The 12,788-nt window shown below is 39.6% G+C and overlaps 1 protein-coding gene across 2 annotated transcripts in view; it reads right to left on the bottom strand.

The window, feature by feature from the left end:
• The window catches only part of ANKRD22 (ankyrin repeat domain 22), a 44,462-nt gene extending 31,879 nt beyond the window's left edge, over nucleotides 1–12,583 (bottom strand). For both annotated transcript variants that reach the window (XM_030203072.1, XM_030203073.1), the window contains exon 1: nucleotides 12,415–12,583. In XM_030203072.1, coding sequence (XP_030058932.1) covers nucleotides 12,415–12,435 — 21 coding nt within the window. In that variant the 5' untranslated portion in view covers nucleotides 12,436–12,583. The remainder of the gene's footprint in view (nucleotides 1–12,414) is intronic.
• Nucleotides 12,584–12,788: the final 205 nt, after the last annotated feature.

The raw sequence follows: 12,788 nt of genomic DNA, 5'->3' as shown, positions 1-12,788 counted from the left end.
TTTAAATCTTTAATTTACCTCCGTTCCAGCAGCCACGTCATTTGAAAGCCCTGCCCCGTCTCTATCCTTCCCTCCCTCCATGAGTTCGTTTCGCAGTCCCGCCTTCTGAGGTCATGTCCTCGAGGGCGGGACTCTGAGGGAACGAACTCATGAAGGGAGGGAAGGCTAGAGACGGGGCAGGGCTTTCAAATGACGCGGCTGCTGGAACGGAGGTAAATTAAAGATTTAAAGCACCAAGTGCAGCGTGGTATGGCAGGGGATGGGGCGAAGGAAAATCGCTGGACAGGGGCAGGGTGGGAAAAGAGAGAAAGGAGATGCTGGGGGTGGGGCGCGGGCGCCAACTCATAGTCTGCTGGGGGGCGTGGGCGCCAACTCATAGTCTGCTGGGGGGCGTGGGCGCCAACTCATAGTCTGCAGGGGGGCGCCAGAGACCCTAGGACTGGCCCTGAAGCAGACGCATGTTATCATTTCCAAATTTTATAGCTCATGACTTGGGCTAAGCCTGCTTGCTAACTTGTCCCTCAAAAGGCCAAGAAGACAAAGGCTAGCTGTTTGCCCTGCTAGATCATAGATAAGGGAATAAGTTACATATACACAAAGCTGGCTGATCTCTGCAAAATTTAGACACCAGACAGCACTATACTAAACAGGCTTTTAGAAGTTGAGTCAAACGCCACGGCCACGTTGGTGTAAGGAGTGAAGAATTAAGTAATCAGTTCTGAGACTAAAAGGTATACGATCATCATGATGAATGGTACACCTTTTTTTTTTTTAAATATGTTGAGATTCTTTATTGATTTCTTTATTTCAGGGGCTTGCCTTGAAAAAGTAGAAGTGAAACATGTGTCGGTGTATTGCTCCATGAGATTTGTATGCAGGATTGGATTTTAAGTCCCCTGAAACCACTGATTAAGATAAGTACATATTTCTTGCAATTTCAAGAATTTATGAAGTGTTTTCAAGTACATTAATTTTGAAAAGTGGACCGATGGTGAGAAAAGGTGGAAACTACTACTGAACCACTAAATGAGCAGTGGAGTACCGCCTCTGATGGTCCGAAGATACTTTCTTATGTGAATGATTTTCTAATTCAGTATAACAGCAGTAGATCTTTATTGTGTGCACATGCTAATGTTGCCTTTAGCGTGCAGCCATTATCTATTTTGTACGCAGTAAGGGCTCATGCACTAACACTATATTAATCGGTTAGCATGTGGTAATGCAGATGCGCAGCTTAGCACAATTAGCACATTCTGTGCTCCCAGAATGCTCTCTCCCAGAAAAATTTTATTTTAGCATGTGCTTTGTGAGTTCACATTCGTAACTTAACGTAGGATGCCTCAGCGCAACCTGTGGTAAGCTCTTTTAAGCTGCAGTAAGCACATGCTAGTACTTACCATAGCTTACTAAAAGGAGCCCTAAGTAATAAGGATACACTTGTAGGCTTAATATTCTATAATATCTCCGGTTAGAAAATGCTAGGCCAAACTCAGTTAAGTCTGTTTTTCTATGTAGTAATAAAAAGTGATTTAAAACATTAGATCCACATCCAGCTACTGTTGCAAGTTGTAGAGGTGGAAAATGTTTGCTGTGAATCTCACATTTTGCTCTTCATAGAATTGGCTGTGTGCACTGTGATAGTGATAAAGATCTAGGTAGAGAAATATTTTCCCAGTAGCTTGATAAACCAGTTATTAAACCTTACAGGGCTCATTTCTCTTACAGATCTGCTGACAGCTTTTATTTTTCACCCATCCTCCTACATGATCTTTACCGTTCACCTCAGAAAGGTTTGAAGTTGCAATTAAAAGTATTATTTTATAAGGCTGCTCTTGGGAGCCAATCTATTTCAGCATAACAAAAGGATAGTGCTATAAGAATGTGGGTTATAATTAGAGCTTCTGATTTTGGCTTATAACCAAGCCCCCCCCCCCCCCCACCCCCCCCCAAAAAAAAAAAACCTCAGATAGGAAAATGGGATTTTGATTATACTGATAAATTACAAAACTAGGCTAGCTTCCATGCCTTCCAATGATGTCATCCAGATGCTGCTTTCGCATGAGTCAAGAAGAGATGGAAGGCAGCAGTGGATGGCATCATAGTGGTATTGACAAGTAATCCTTAATCTTGATGGAGTGCTGAGAAGGAATCGGCACTTGTGAGTTATGCACCTCCTGGGAAATCGTATTAAAGCTTGGGGAAAAGAAAGATTTGGGTTAAACTCATAAATTCTGTGTTTATATAGAAGCGTATTTTCAAAGCAATTAGACTTACAAAGTTAAACAGTAACCTATAGAACTTTGTAAGTCTAAGTGCTTTGAAAATATGCTTCATAGTCAGTTACGGCATAGCTACACAGCAAAATTCCTGTTGTGTTTATTAAAGCCAGTTCAGGCACAGCTTAGCAACCAAAACTTTCAGTTTAGTATTTAATACTTCCACCCCAACTCCCACCCACCCCAGGCTTTTGCTTTAAAAGCTATTAAACCAACTAAGAGGATAGGGAGGAAAATGTGCACCTCAAGGTTTAATTGGGCATCTTCACCAACAAGTTATTACCCCTTAGGAATAGGTACGTTTCTAGGTTCCTGCAGTTCGACTTGAAGCGAACATAACATACAGGATACCTAATAAGCTTAAGGGTCTTTAAGTTAGTTTAAGTATCCCTACTCCCTTAGCAATTTTTAAATAATTGAAGAACTCCTCAATACCAAGATGTAGACAGCAATCCAGCAGTGAGATGGAGGTTTTTGCAGGGAGTGCCACATGTATAGCTATCTTCCAGTTGGAGAGAAGTCATATGTCTATACTTGGTAAAAAAAAGCTCCTAGTTCTCAGGGAATGAGTTTGATCTATGAAGGCTCAAGTAATAGGGATGGGCAGTCAGAACATTTTTGTTTCCCATGTTGTTTATAGGAATGTTCATTTTTTTTCAAGACCCCCCCCCCCCCTTTTATTTTCATCATAGGACACAACAAAATGAAAATGTTCTGGGACCCTTTCCTGTGGCCCCTCCTGCATTCCTGTAAGCCCCCTGGTGCCTCCCTGAATCCCTGGTGGTCTAGCAGGCATCTGTCAGGGCAGGTTTGGTTCGCTCCTGCCCATGGCTGCGGCTGTATCTAGTGTGGTGATTGTGACCTTTCACCCTAGTCTCACTTACTGCTGGATTGAATGGTTGAGTAATAAAATTGTTGGGATAAAACATTGATAGCAGTTGCATTCATTGTAGTCTCAGTACTTTTACTCAAAAAGTACTATAATTGGGAATTACTTTTATTTATTTTTTTTTTACTTCTACTTAATTAAAAAAAAACAAAACAGGTATGTGTATTTTCCTGAACTTTTAAGTACTAACAAATACATTTATTTTTACTTAAGTACTTTGAACAGTGAGATTTCACCAGCTAAATTAGAACAATGTTGAGATGTAATGACAGAGTGGATGGCTTGATGGGTCTATTCAATAGGAAGCAAGCCTTGCATAAAGTGAGCAACTAAAGGGATTCATCTTCTACATGGTGATATGTCAGCTGCATTAAGGTGAATGCTAATAGAGTTCATTTTTAACTCTGACTCAGAGATGTAAAAGGTATTCACAAAGATGTAAAAGGAATACCACACAGCAAACCTCTTTTACTTAAAACCATAAGAACAGCTAAGATTTGTGATGTTCTCAGACAGATCCAGGACAACCATTGTTATCCTCTTAATATCCAGGCAAAGAAGAACTTGATGTTGGAATGCAAGTGTACCTTGTGCCTAAGCAATCAATGTTGGAGAATTCCACATTTCATTGGCCTACTTACAGGTAACTCCTAAAAGAGAGGAAACCACACCTCCCTTGGTCAAAAGGGAGCTATGAAAGTCTTCTCTAAGGGGGTCTTTTACTAAAGATTTAGCTCGAGTTAACTGCAGCAGGGCCCATAAGAATAAAATAGGCCCTGCTGCAGATAACAAGAGCTAATCTTTAGTAAAATACACCCTATGAGTGGAATCACACATACAGAAGACCTTCCCCAATCTAGGAGGATGGTAATTGAGGCTTCTCTGTTGTGAATTTCTACACTAGAGCAGAACTAAAGGAATTTCCTGTTCTGAGGAGATGCAAAGAGGTCTATCATGGATGTTCCACACTCATAAAAAGTCAAACTTGCTACTTTTGTGGTTGAAGTACATGGCTTAGCTTTTCTGTTAGATATGTGACTCCAAGAATCATACCACTTCCACATTCTGACAGTCTCCCAGTTCATGAAGAACCTGTTCTTCACTGCTTGCTGATGAATAATTTTATTGCCTAAGCAGCCTCTGAACATCTTCAGAAGAATTTCATACTGCCCTTAACTCCAGTAAATTTTTGTGATAAAGTTTTTCTTGTGATGACCAGAGACTTTCAATGTGAATGCATCTATATGGACTCTCCAGTCCAATTTGGTGAAGATAATTTGTACAAAAGAAATAGGAAAAGGAATTCTTTTGGCCATATTTCATAAGAGCATAAGAACATAAGCATTGCCATATAAGGACAGATTGAAGGTCCAACAAGCCCAGTATCCTGTTTCCAACAGTGGTCAATCCAGGTCACAAGTATCTGGCAAGATCCCAAACAGAAAACAATTTTATACTACCTATCATAGAAATAAGCAGTAGAGTCCATCTTAATAATAGGTTATGACCTTTTTTTAAGTAAATTATCCAAACCTTTTTTTAAAACCTACTAGGCTAACTGCTTTTACCACTTTCTCTAGCAATGAATTCCAGAGTTTAATTACACATTGAGCAAAGAAATATTTTCTCCAGTTTGTTTTAAATTTACTACTTACTTTTCATTGGTCCATCCACCAGGATAGAGAGTCTTTGAGAGGTTTGATGACATAGATCACATCCAATGAGCTCTGAATGGCCTGAGTCCACTGTGAGCACAAGATCCACTGGGCTTTTTCCCATTTCGAGAACCTCAACATGCCCCATGAAGTTGTCCACTGATTAATTCAAATCTCCTACACTATAGACATCAGCATGGAGAGCCCTTCTGGTGGAAGAAATTCTTTCAACTGAGTCATGTCTAGCAAAGCTCCTATGAATTCCATTTGATGTGAGGTGCTCAAGTAAAATTTTAGGTAATTTATGACAATTCCTAATGATTCCATTTCCCAGAAGATCATGTGCATGGGATCTCTGAAGCCCTTTCCTGAGATAGACTCTTGACTAACCAATCATGCAGATAGGGAACACAAGCATTCCCAGGCTGTGTAGCTGTGTCGCTACATTGGTTAGACATTTTGGACTAGATTCTATATATTACGCCTATAAAATCTGCGCTGAAATGAAATACACCTAGGCATATTCTATAAAGTACATCTTAATTTAGGTGTACTTTATAGAATAAGCCTACTTCCATGCAGTTTATACAATACTCTAAGTACACATCAGCAAAACTAAATTTAATCGTAGCCAGCTATGCAAAGTAAAACTTGGTGTAAAAGCAGATGCCTAAATTAAGCGCAGATGAGGTGTATTCTATAAAAAGGCACATAGATTTTAGAAACACCCATGATTTGCCCATTGCACACTCCCTTTGCAACTATTCAACTTAGAATTTATGCACATCATGTTATAGAATACGCTTAGACAGTTGTGCTCATAAATTCTAATTAATGCCAATTAGTGTCAATAATTGTTTAAGTGGCAATTATCAGCACTGATTGGCTTGTTAACTAATTAAGTTGTATGTGCAAATACAGAATACGACTGGATTTGTGCGTGCAACTTATCTCACGCTATATAGAATCTAGGAGTTTGTGAATAAACATGATGTTAATGCTCAGGCGAATGGCAGGACACAATGGCAGTGACTGTTCCCTATTACAAATCTGAAATATACTTCCACTGGCTGCAAATATACCTCTCTTTGGTTGTTTGCATCTTTTAGGTCCAGAGAACATAACCAATATCTTTCTGAAGGAAGAGAATTAAGGTACCTAGAGAAATCATCTTGAACTTTGCTTAAAAAAATGTGTTCAGTGCTCTTAGTTATAGGATGAGACAGAATACCTCTATTTTATTTGTGTCCTGGAAATACTTGGAGTAAAATTCGCCATCCTGTTTTCCTTGTGAATGGGTACAACAGTATTGGTCTCTAAGAGGGCGAAGTGCTCTCTGATAAGTACTTCCTGATGCTAATTTTGGCCAAGATATTCTTGATGGGCAATTTGGTGGTATGTCAAACAGACTGAGTTTGTACCCAAACTGAACAATTTATGCTATTAGGGACCAATGGTTTACATAAACCTTATGCAGAGGCCCCTAGGGTTCTACTTCACTGAGAATGTTAGAGACCTGGCTGTGTTAGGCATTGGGGTTTGTTTTTTGTAACTAATACAAGTAACATAGTAGATGACGGCAGATAACGACCTGTATAGTTCATCCAGTCTGTCCAACAAGATAAACTTATTACGTAAGTTGATCTTGATTTGTCCTTGCCATTTTCAGGGCATAGACTGTAGAAGTTTGCCAGGCACTGTCCTTGTACTAAAACTCCTGAAGTTGATGTTGAAGCCCCTGGAAAGCTGCACTCCAGCCCACTCAAATCTATTCATCCACGATCAGGGCACAGACCGTAGAAGTCTGCACAGTACTGGCCTTGTTCTTCAACTTCTGAAGCTGAATCTGTCCAGCCACAATCAAGGCACAGACCATAGAAGTCTGCCCAGTACTGGCTTTGCTTCCAAATTACTGGTGTTGCCACCTAATTTCAGATAGACTTCTTTGGATTAATTCCTTCTGAACAGGATTCCTTTGAGTTTATCCCACACATTTTTGAATTTCATTACCATTTTCATCTCTACCACCTCCTGCGGAAGGGCATTCCAGGTATTTACCACCATCTTGGTGAAAAAATATTTCCTGACAATATTCCCTTCAACCTCAATTCATGTCCTCTAATGCTACCTTTCAAATATTTGAACATCTGTATCACATCACCCCTATTTCTCCTTTCCTCCAAGGTATACATGTTCAGCTCAGGAAGTCTCTCCTCATATGTCTTGCTATGCAAACCCCATATCATTTTTGTCATTTTTCTCTGAACTGCTTCAAGTCTTTTTACGTCCTTAGCAAGATATGGCCTCCAAAACTGACAATACTCCAAGTGGGGACTTACCAATGACTTATACAGGGGCATCATCACCGCTTTCTTCTGCTGGTTTTACCCCTCTTTATGCAGCCTAGCATCCTTCAGGCCACAGCCAGCACCTTGTCGCATTGTTTCATTGCCTTAAGATCTCAGACACCATCACCCAAAGGTCCCTCTCCTGAGCCAAGCTTACCAGTCTCTCCCCTCCTATCTGGTACAACTCTTCTGGATTTCTGCACATCTTTGCATTAAATTTTAACTGCCAGACCCTTGACTATTTTTCCAACATTTGGAGATTCCTTCTCATGGTTTGTGCTCCCTCGAGGGTATCCATTCTATTGGCTATCTTCGTGTCATCTGCAAAATGGCAAACTTTTCCTTCTAACCCTTCAGTAATATCTCGAGGCACTCCACTACTCACCTTCCTTTCCTCCGAGCGGATTCCATTTACCACCACCCTCTGTCGCTTGTCGGTCAATCAGTATCCAATCCAGTTCACCACTTTGGGTCCTAAGTTCAGCCCTCTCAGCTTATTCATGAGTCTACTGTGAGAGACCGTATCAAAGGCTTTGCTGAAATCTAAGTAGATTACGTCTAGCACATGTCCTTTATCCTGTTCTTTAGTCACCCAGTCAAAGAAGCCAATCAGATTCATTTGGCAGGATTTTCCTTTGGAAAAGCCATGTTGCCTCGGATCCTGCAACCTGTTGGCATCTAGAAAGTTAACTATATTTACTTTCAGCAGCGACTTCATTATATTTTTCCCTAACACCAACGTGAGGCTTACTGACCTGCAGTTTCCCACTTCTTCCCTGTCTCTACTTTTGTAAAGAGAGACATCATCAGCTCATCTCCAATCCCATGGAACTTCTCCCATCTCTAAAGATCTATTAAATCCTTAAGAGGTCCCGCCAGGGCTTCTCTGAGCAACCTCTCTATCCTGGGATGTATCCAATCCAGCCCCATAGCTTTGTCCACTTTTAGATTTTCAAGCTGTTTATAAACGCTTTCTTCTGTGAACGGTGCAATATCCACTCCATTCCCAGATATGCCCTTGGCAGCCAACTGCGGTCTTTCTTCAGGATTTTCTTCTGTGAACACAGAAGTGAAGTATTTGTTTAGCACATTCTCTTTATCCTCATTACTCTCCACACAGCTATTTTCAGCAACTTTCAGTCTTACAATTCCATTCCTATCTTTTCTCCTTTCCCCAATATATCTGAAAAAGGTCTTGTCACCTCTCTCTACATCTTTAGCCATTTTTTCTTCTGCCTGTGCTCTTGCTTGCCATATTTCCCTCTTCGCTTCTTTGAGTTTAATCCGGTAATCTTTTCCGTGATCCTCTTGTTGCGTTCTTCTGTATTTGCTCTTATTTTTTCAGCCACTTGTTTGGAGAACCATATAGGCTTCCTGTTTCTCTTGCTTTTGCTTACTTTCCTTGTATAAAGATCTGTTGCTATATTTATAGAGGCTTTCAGTTTGGACCACTGCACTTCCACTTCTCCTATGCCTACCCATGCCATCAGCTCCTTCTTCAGGTATTCCCCCATTTTACCAACATCAGTATGTCTGAGATTTTTTTGTGTCTGCACTCCTCTTTTGCTCTTAAATCAAACCATGTTGTGTGATGATCACTATTACCTAAGTGGGTACCCACTCAGACATTGGAAACACTTCCTCCATTTGTAAAGAATAGATCCAGAATTGTTCCTTCCCTTGTGGGTTGTCACCATTTGTCTGAGAAAGGCACTTTGACAGGCATCCATGATCTCTCGACTTCTTTTGGATTCTGCTGACGGAACAGTCCAATCCACATCAGGCAAGTTGAAATCTCCCACCAATTGTGCCTCCCCTTTCATACCAAGCTTATGGATATCTTCTATCAGATCCTTGTCCAGCTTCTCCATTTGTGTACTCCAATAAACATCTGATTGATCCCTACCAATCTGCTATCTCTTCTTTACATAAACTTTATGCAGAGATCTCCAGGGTTCTATTTCACTGAGAACTGTAGAAACCTCTAGCGGTCCTAAGGTACTAGACTTGACTTGTGTAAGGAAAGATGTAAAAAGGATGGCTTTTCAACCCTGCTTTGATCGATAATGAACTCTGAAACCTTCTGTCTTTGACCAAAAGTAACTTTCCTTGTAAATACAAGACTTACCTCTAATTAATTTGGTAGGATGGTGCTTGTTTTCGGAAGTTCAGCCTGGCCACCTGGACTTGGAAAACATGTGACCATGTTCCCACAGTATGGCTTGTTTACCTATTCTCAAGCATTCTGTAATTTTCCTTAGTTCTGAACATGAGTTCTAAGCTTAATAAAAAGGGGGCCTTGTTGCAGCAGAACTTTGGGGCTCATCTGTGAGTGGACACACTGTGCAGAGGACTTGTTCCTGGTCAAAGAAGCTCCTGGCTCTCGTGAACCGGGCCCCTCCAGCTGATGTTAAGAGCCTGGATGATGTAAGGACTAGTGATGTTGTATATATAGTGTATTATTGCTTCTTTTCCTGGTCTAAGAACTTTTAGCATTGCTTAGATGTAGAGACCAGTGATGTAATGATTGTTTATATAGCTAATCATTGTGTGTATATAGCTTAATCATTATATATATATATATATCTTAATCATTGTAGATTTTAGCATCTCTAATAAAGGTTTCATTTCTCTAATACGAATCCAAAAGAATCCATGGTAATTATTGAGTAGTCTGTGTCAGTGAGACAGGCTGTAAATCCATAGCAGTACAACTTGTAATTACATCCACAACTTCTGGATCAAGGGCTGTTTCTTCTGACCAATGGCTGACATGGTAGGAGACACATAGATAAACATGGTTTAATGAGACAGTCTCAACATGGATTCAGCCAAGGGAAGTCGTGCTTCACCAATTTGCTTCATTTCTTTGAATGTGTGACTGCACATGTGGATAAAGGTGAGATGGTTGATTTAGTGTTTCTAGATTTTCAGAAACGGTTTGACAAAGTCCCTCATGAGAGACTCCTGCGAAAATTAAAAACTTATGGGATAGGAGGCAATGTTCTGTTGTGGAATAGGAATTGGTTGATGGATGGAAAACAGAGGGTAGGGTTAAATGGCCAATTCTCTCAGTGGAGAAGGGTGAATAGTGGAGTGCTCCAGGGATCTGTACTGGGACCAGTACTATTTAATATATCTATTAGTGATCTGGAAATGGGAGAGTGAGGTGATTAAATCTGCAGACAACACAAATCTATTCACAGTTGTTAAAATGCATGCAGATTGTGAAAAACTGCAGGAAGACCTTAGGAAGTTGGAAAAATGGGCATCCAAATGGCAGATGAAATTTAATGTGGGCAAGTGCAAAGTTATGCACATTGGGAAGAATAATCCAGATCATAGGTTATTTGATGCTAGGTTCCATCCCAGGAGTTGGCACCTATGAAAAAAAATCTGGGTGTCATCATTGACAATATGCTAAAATCTGCTCAGTGTATGGTGGCAGTCAAAAAAGCAAACAAAATACTAGGAATTATTAAGAAAGGAATAGAAAATAAGACCAAGAATATTATAATACCTCTGCATTGCTCCATGGTGCGACCACACCTTGAGTATTGTGAGCAATTCTTGTTGCCATATCTTAAAAAAAGATACAGCAGAATTAGAAAAGTTTCAAAGAACAAAAAAATGATAAAGGGGATGGAATTCCTCTCATATGAGAAAAAGATTACGGCTCCTCAGCTTGGAAAAGAGATGACTGAGTGGGGATATGATGGAGGTCTACAAGATACTGAGTGATGTAGAATGGGTAAATGTAAATCAATTTTTTACTCTTTCAAAAAGTACAAAGACTAGGGGACATTAAAGGAAGTTACATGGTACTACTGTTAAAATGAACAGGAGGAAATACTTTTTAACTGAACGAATAGTTAAGCTCCGGAACTCATTGCCACTAATGGGGATATAATCATATATGTAGCAGGGAATACAACAGATTGGATAGACCTGATCCTGCTACTGGACTGCTGTCTATATCTTAATGTTTTTATTTAAGGTTGTTTATAAAATGGGGATGCTTATTCCAACTTCAAGTCCCTGAAATTTATTTGGAGTATTTTATGTTAATTTGTCAATGACCTTCAAAAGTACTTCAACTGACCTATTGCTGAGTTTAGAGTTACTCACTTGTTGATGTGAATCCCTAATTGACTTGTGAAGTTTCCCTGCACCCTCTTAATTGGGATAATGGTCTATATATCAAAAAATGTTATTGGGGTGGGTGAGAAACAGAGAGTGTGACTGGGAGCCATCAAACACCACTAATCATAAAATGCTTTACAGCAACATAATGCCCTTTTGAAAAAAAACATTTTTCTTCAAATACTATGAGGCATATTTTCAAAGCACTTTGGGAGGCTAAGTTCCATAGGTTTCTATGGAACTTTGGGAGGCTAAGTGCTTTGAAAATGAGCCCGTATGTCACCCATCAATCAATGTATTATTCTATAGACACAGAATGAATTTAACCCACAAGCTTTCTCCTTTTAAAAGCTCTATCACACACAAATCAAAGAAACCCTGCAGTGCTTACCCTTCCTTCCTCTCTCCCGCCCATAAAAAGGCAGCTCCCAGATCACTAAAACAAAAACTGGACAAGATAATAGAAAATCCTTCACATTTTTTCTGAAAAATCAATTGTTCAGTTTAGGCACAATGTAAATGTGCTCAGTTGCTACAGTGCAAAAGTATTGATTAATTTCAGCTTTCGATATACCATTACATAGAATCATGCAGTTTACTTTTTATCATTTAGAATCAGAAGTAGCAAAGAAAATGATCTATGTCACCAAAATATGAGACAATCTAGTATAAATTACATGTTGCTGTTCCTTTTCCAGTCCTATTTTGTTTGACTTCAATCAAATGTCATTCCATCTATGCTAAGATTTAGCAAGTTCCTCCCAACTCTTAGCTACTGAATCAAGTGATCAGTCTTAAACAAGCCAGCTTACTACTTTCACACAGAATCTGGTTTAACCTGATGAATGAGTGAAATACATGTAGGAAGTGGGAACAGGTAATGACAGACTCATTTATTCTTGCTAGTTCATTCCAATAATCTCATTTAAAGTACAGTGTAATGAATTTATCTATTTCAGGTGCTGTAATCACCTTAAGAAATTCTTAAACATGTTAGATGTTGTATTGTTTAATATTCCACGAATAAGTATCTGTGAAGAAATCGAATGACAAATATCAACACAGCTGACGTTTCCATTCTGCATTTTGTAAATTGCACATACCTCTGAATAAAGTATCCCCATAACTGTTCTTCTTTGTGAGGCTCTGGCTAAAAGCTTGTGTTGGACACCTGACCAACAGGCTCACTGAAATTTGCCCACCACTCAAAATTGAAATAGTAGAACACTTCTGACACAGCACAGACAGAAGATTCTTGAAGCAGGCTGGAAGTGTGAGAAATGTACAGTTTGTAAAGCCCCGCCCTAGTGAGGTAACAACTTACGCAACACTAGGGAAAACCAGTATATGCTGAAACAGGTAGGGTTTTCTGAATTCTCTTGTAAATATTCATGGCTGGGCAAACTGGATGGGGTAGTCACTTTCTGATTTCATCTACTATTTCAGATTCAGACTTCAAAATGGTAAAAAAAAAAAA

This window comes from Microcaecilia unicolor, chromosome 5 (genome assembly GCF_901765095.1).
Source record: "Microcaecilia unicolor chromosome 5, aMicUni1.1, whole genome shotgun sequence".
NCBI lineage: Eukaryota > Metazoa > Chordata > Amphibia > Gymnophiona > Siphonopidae > Microcaecilia > Microcaecilia unicolor.
The sequence above is the reverse complement of the archived record's forward strand: the minus strand, read 5'-3'. Positions and strand labels throughout refer to the sequence as shown.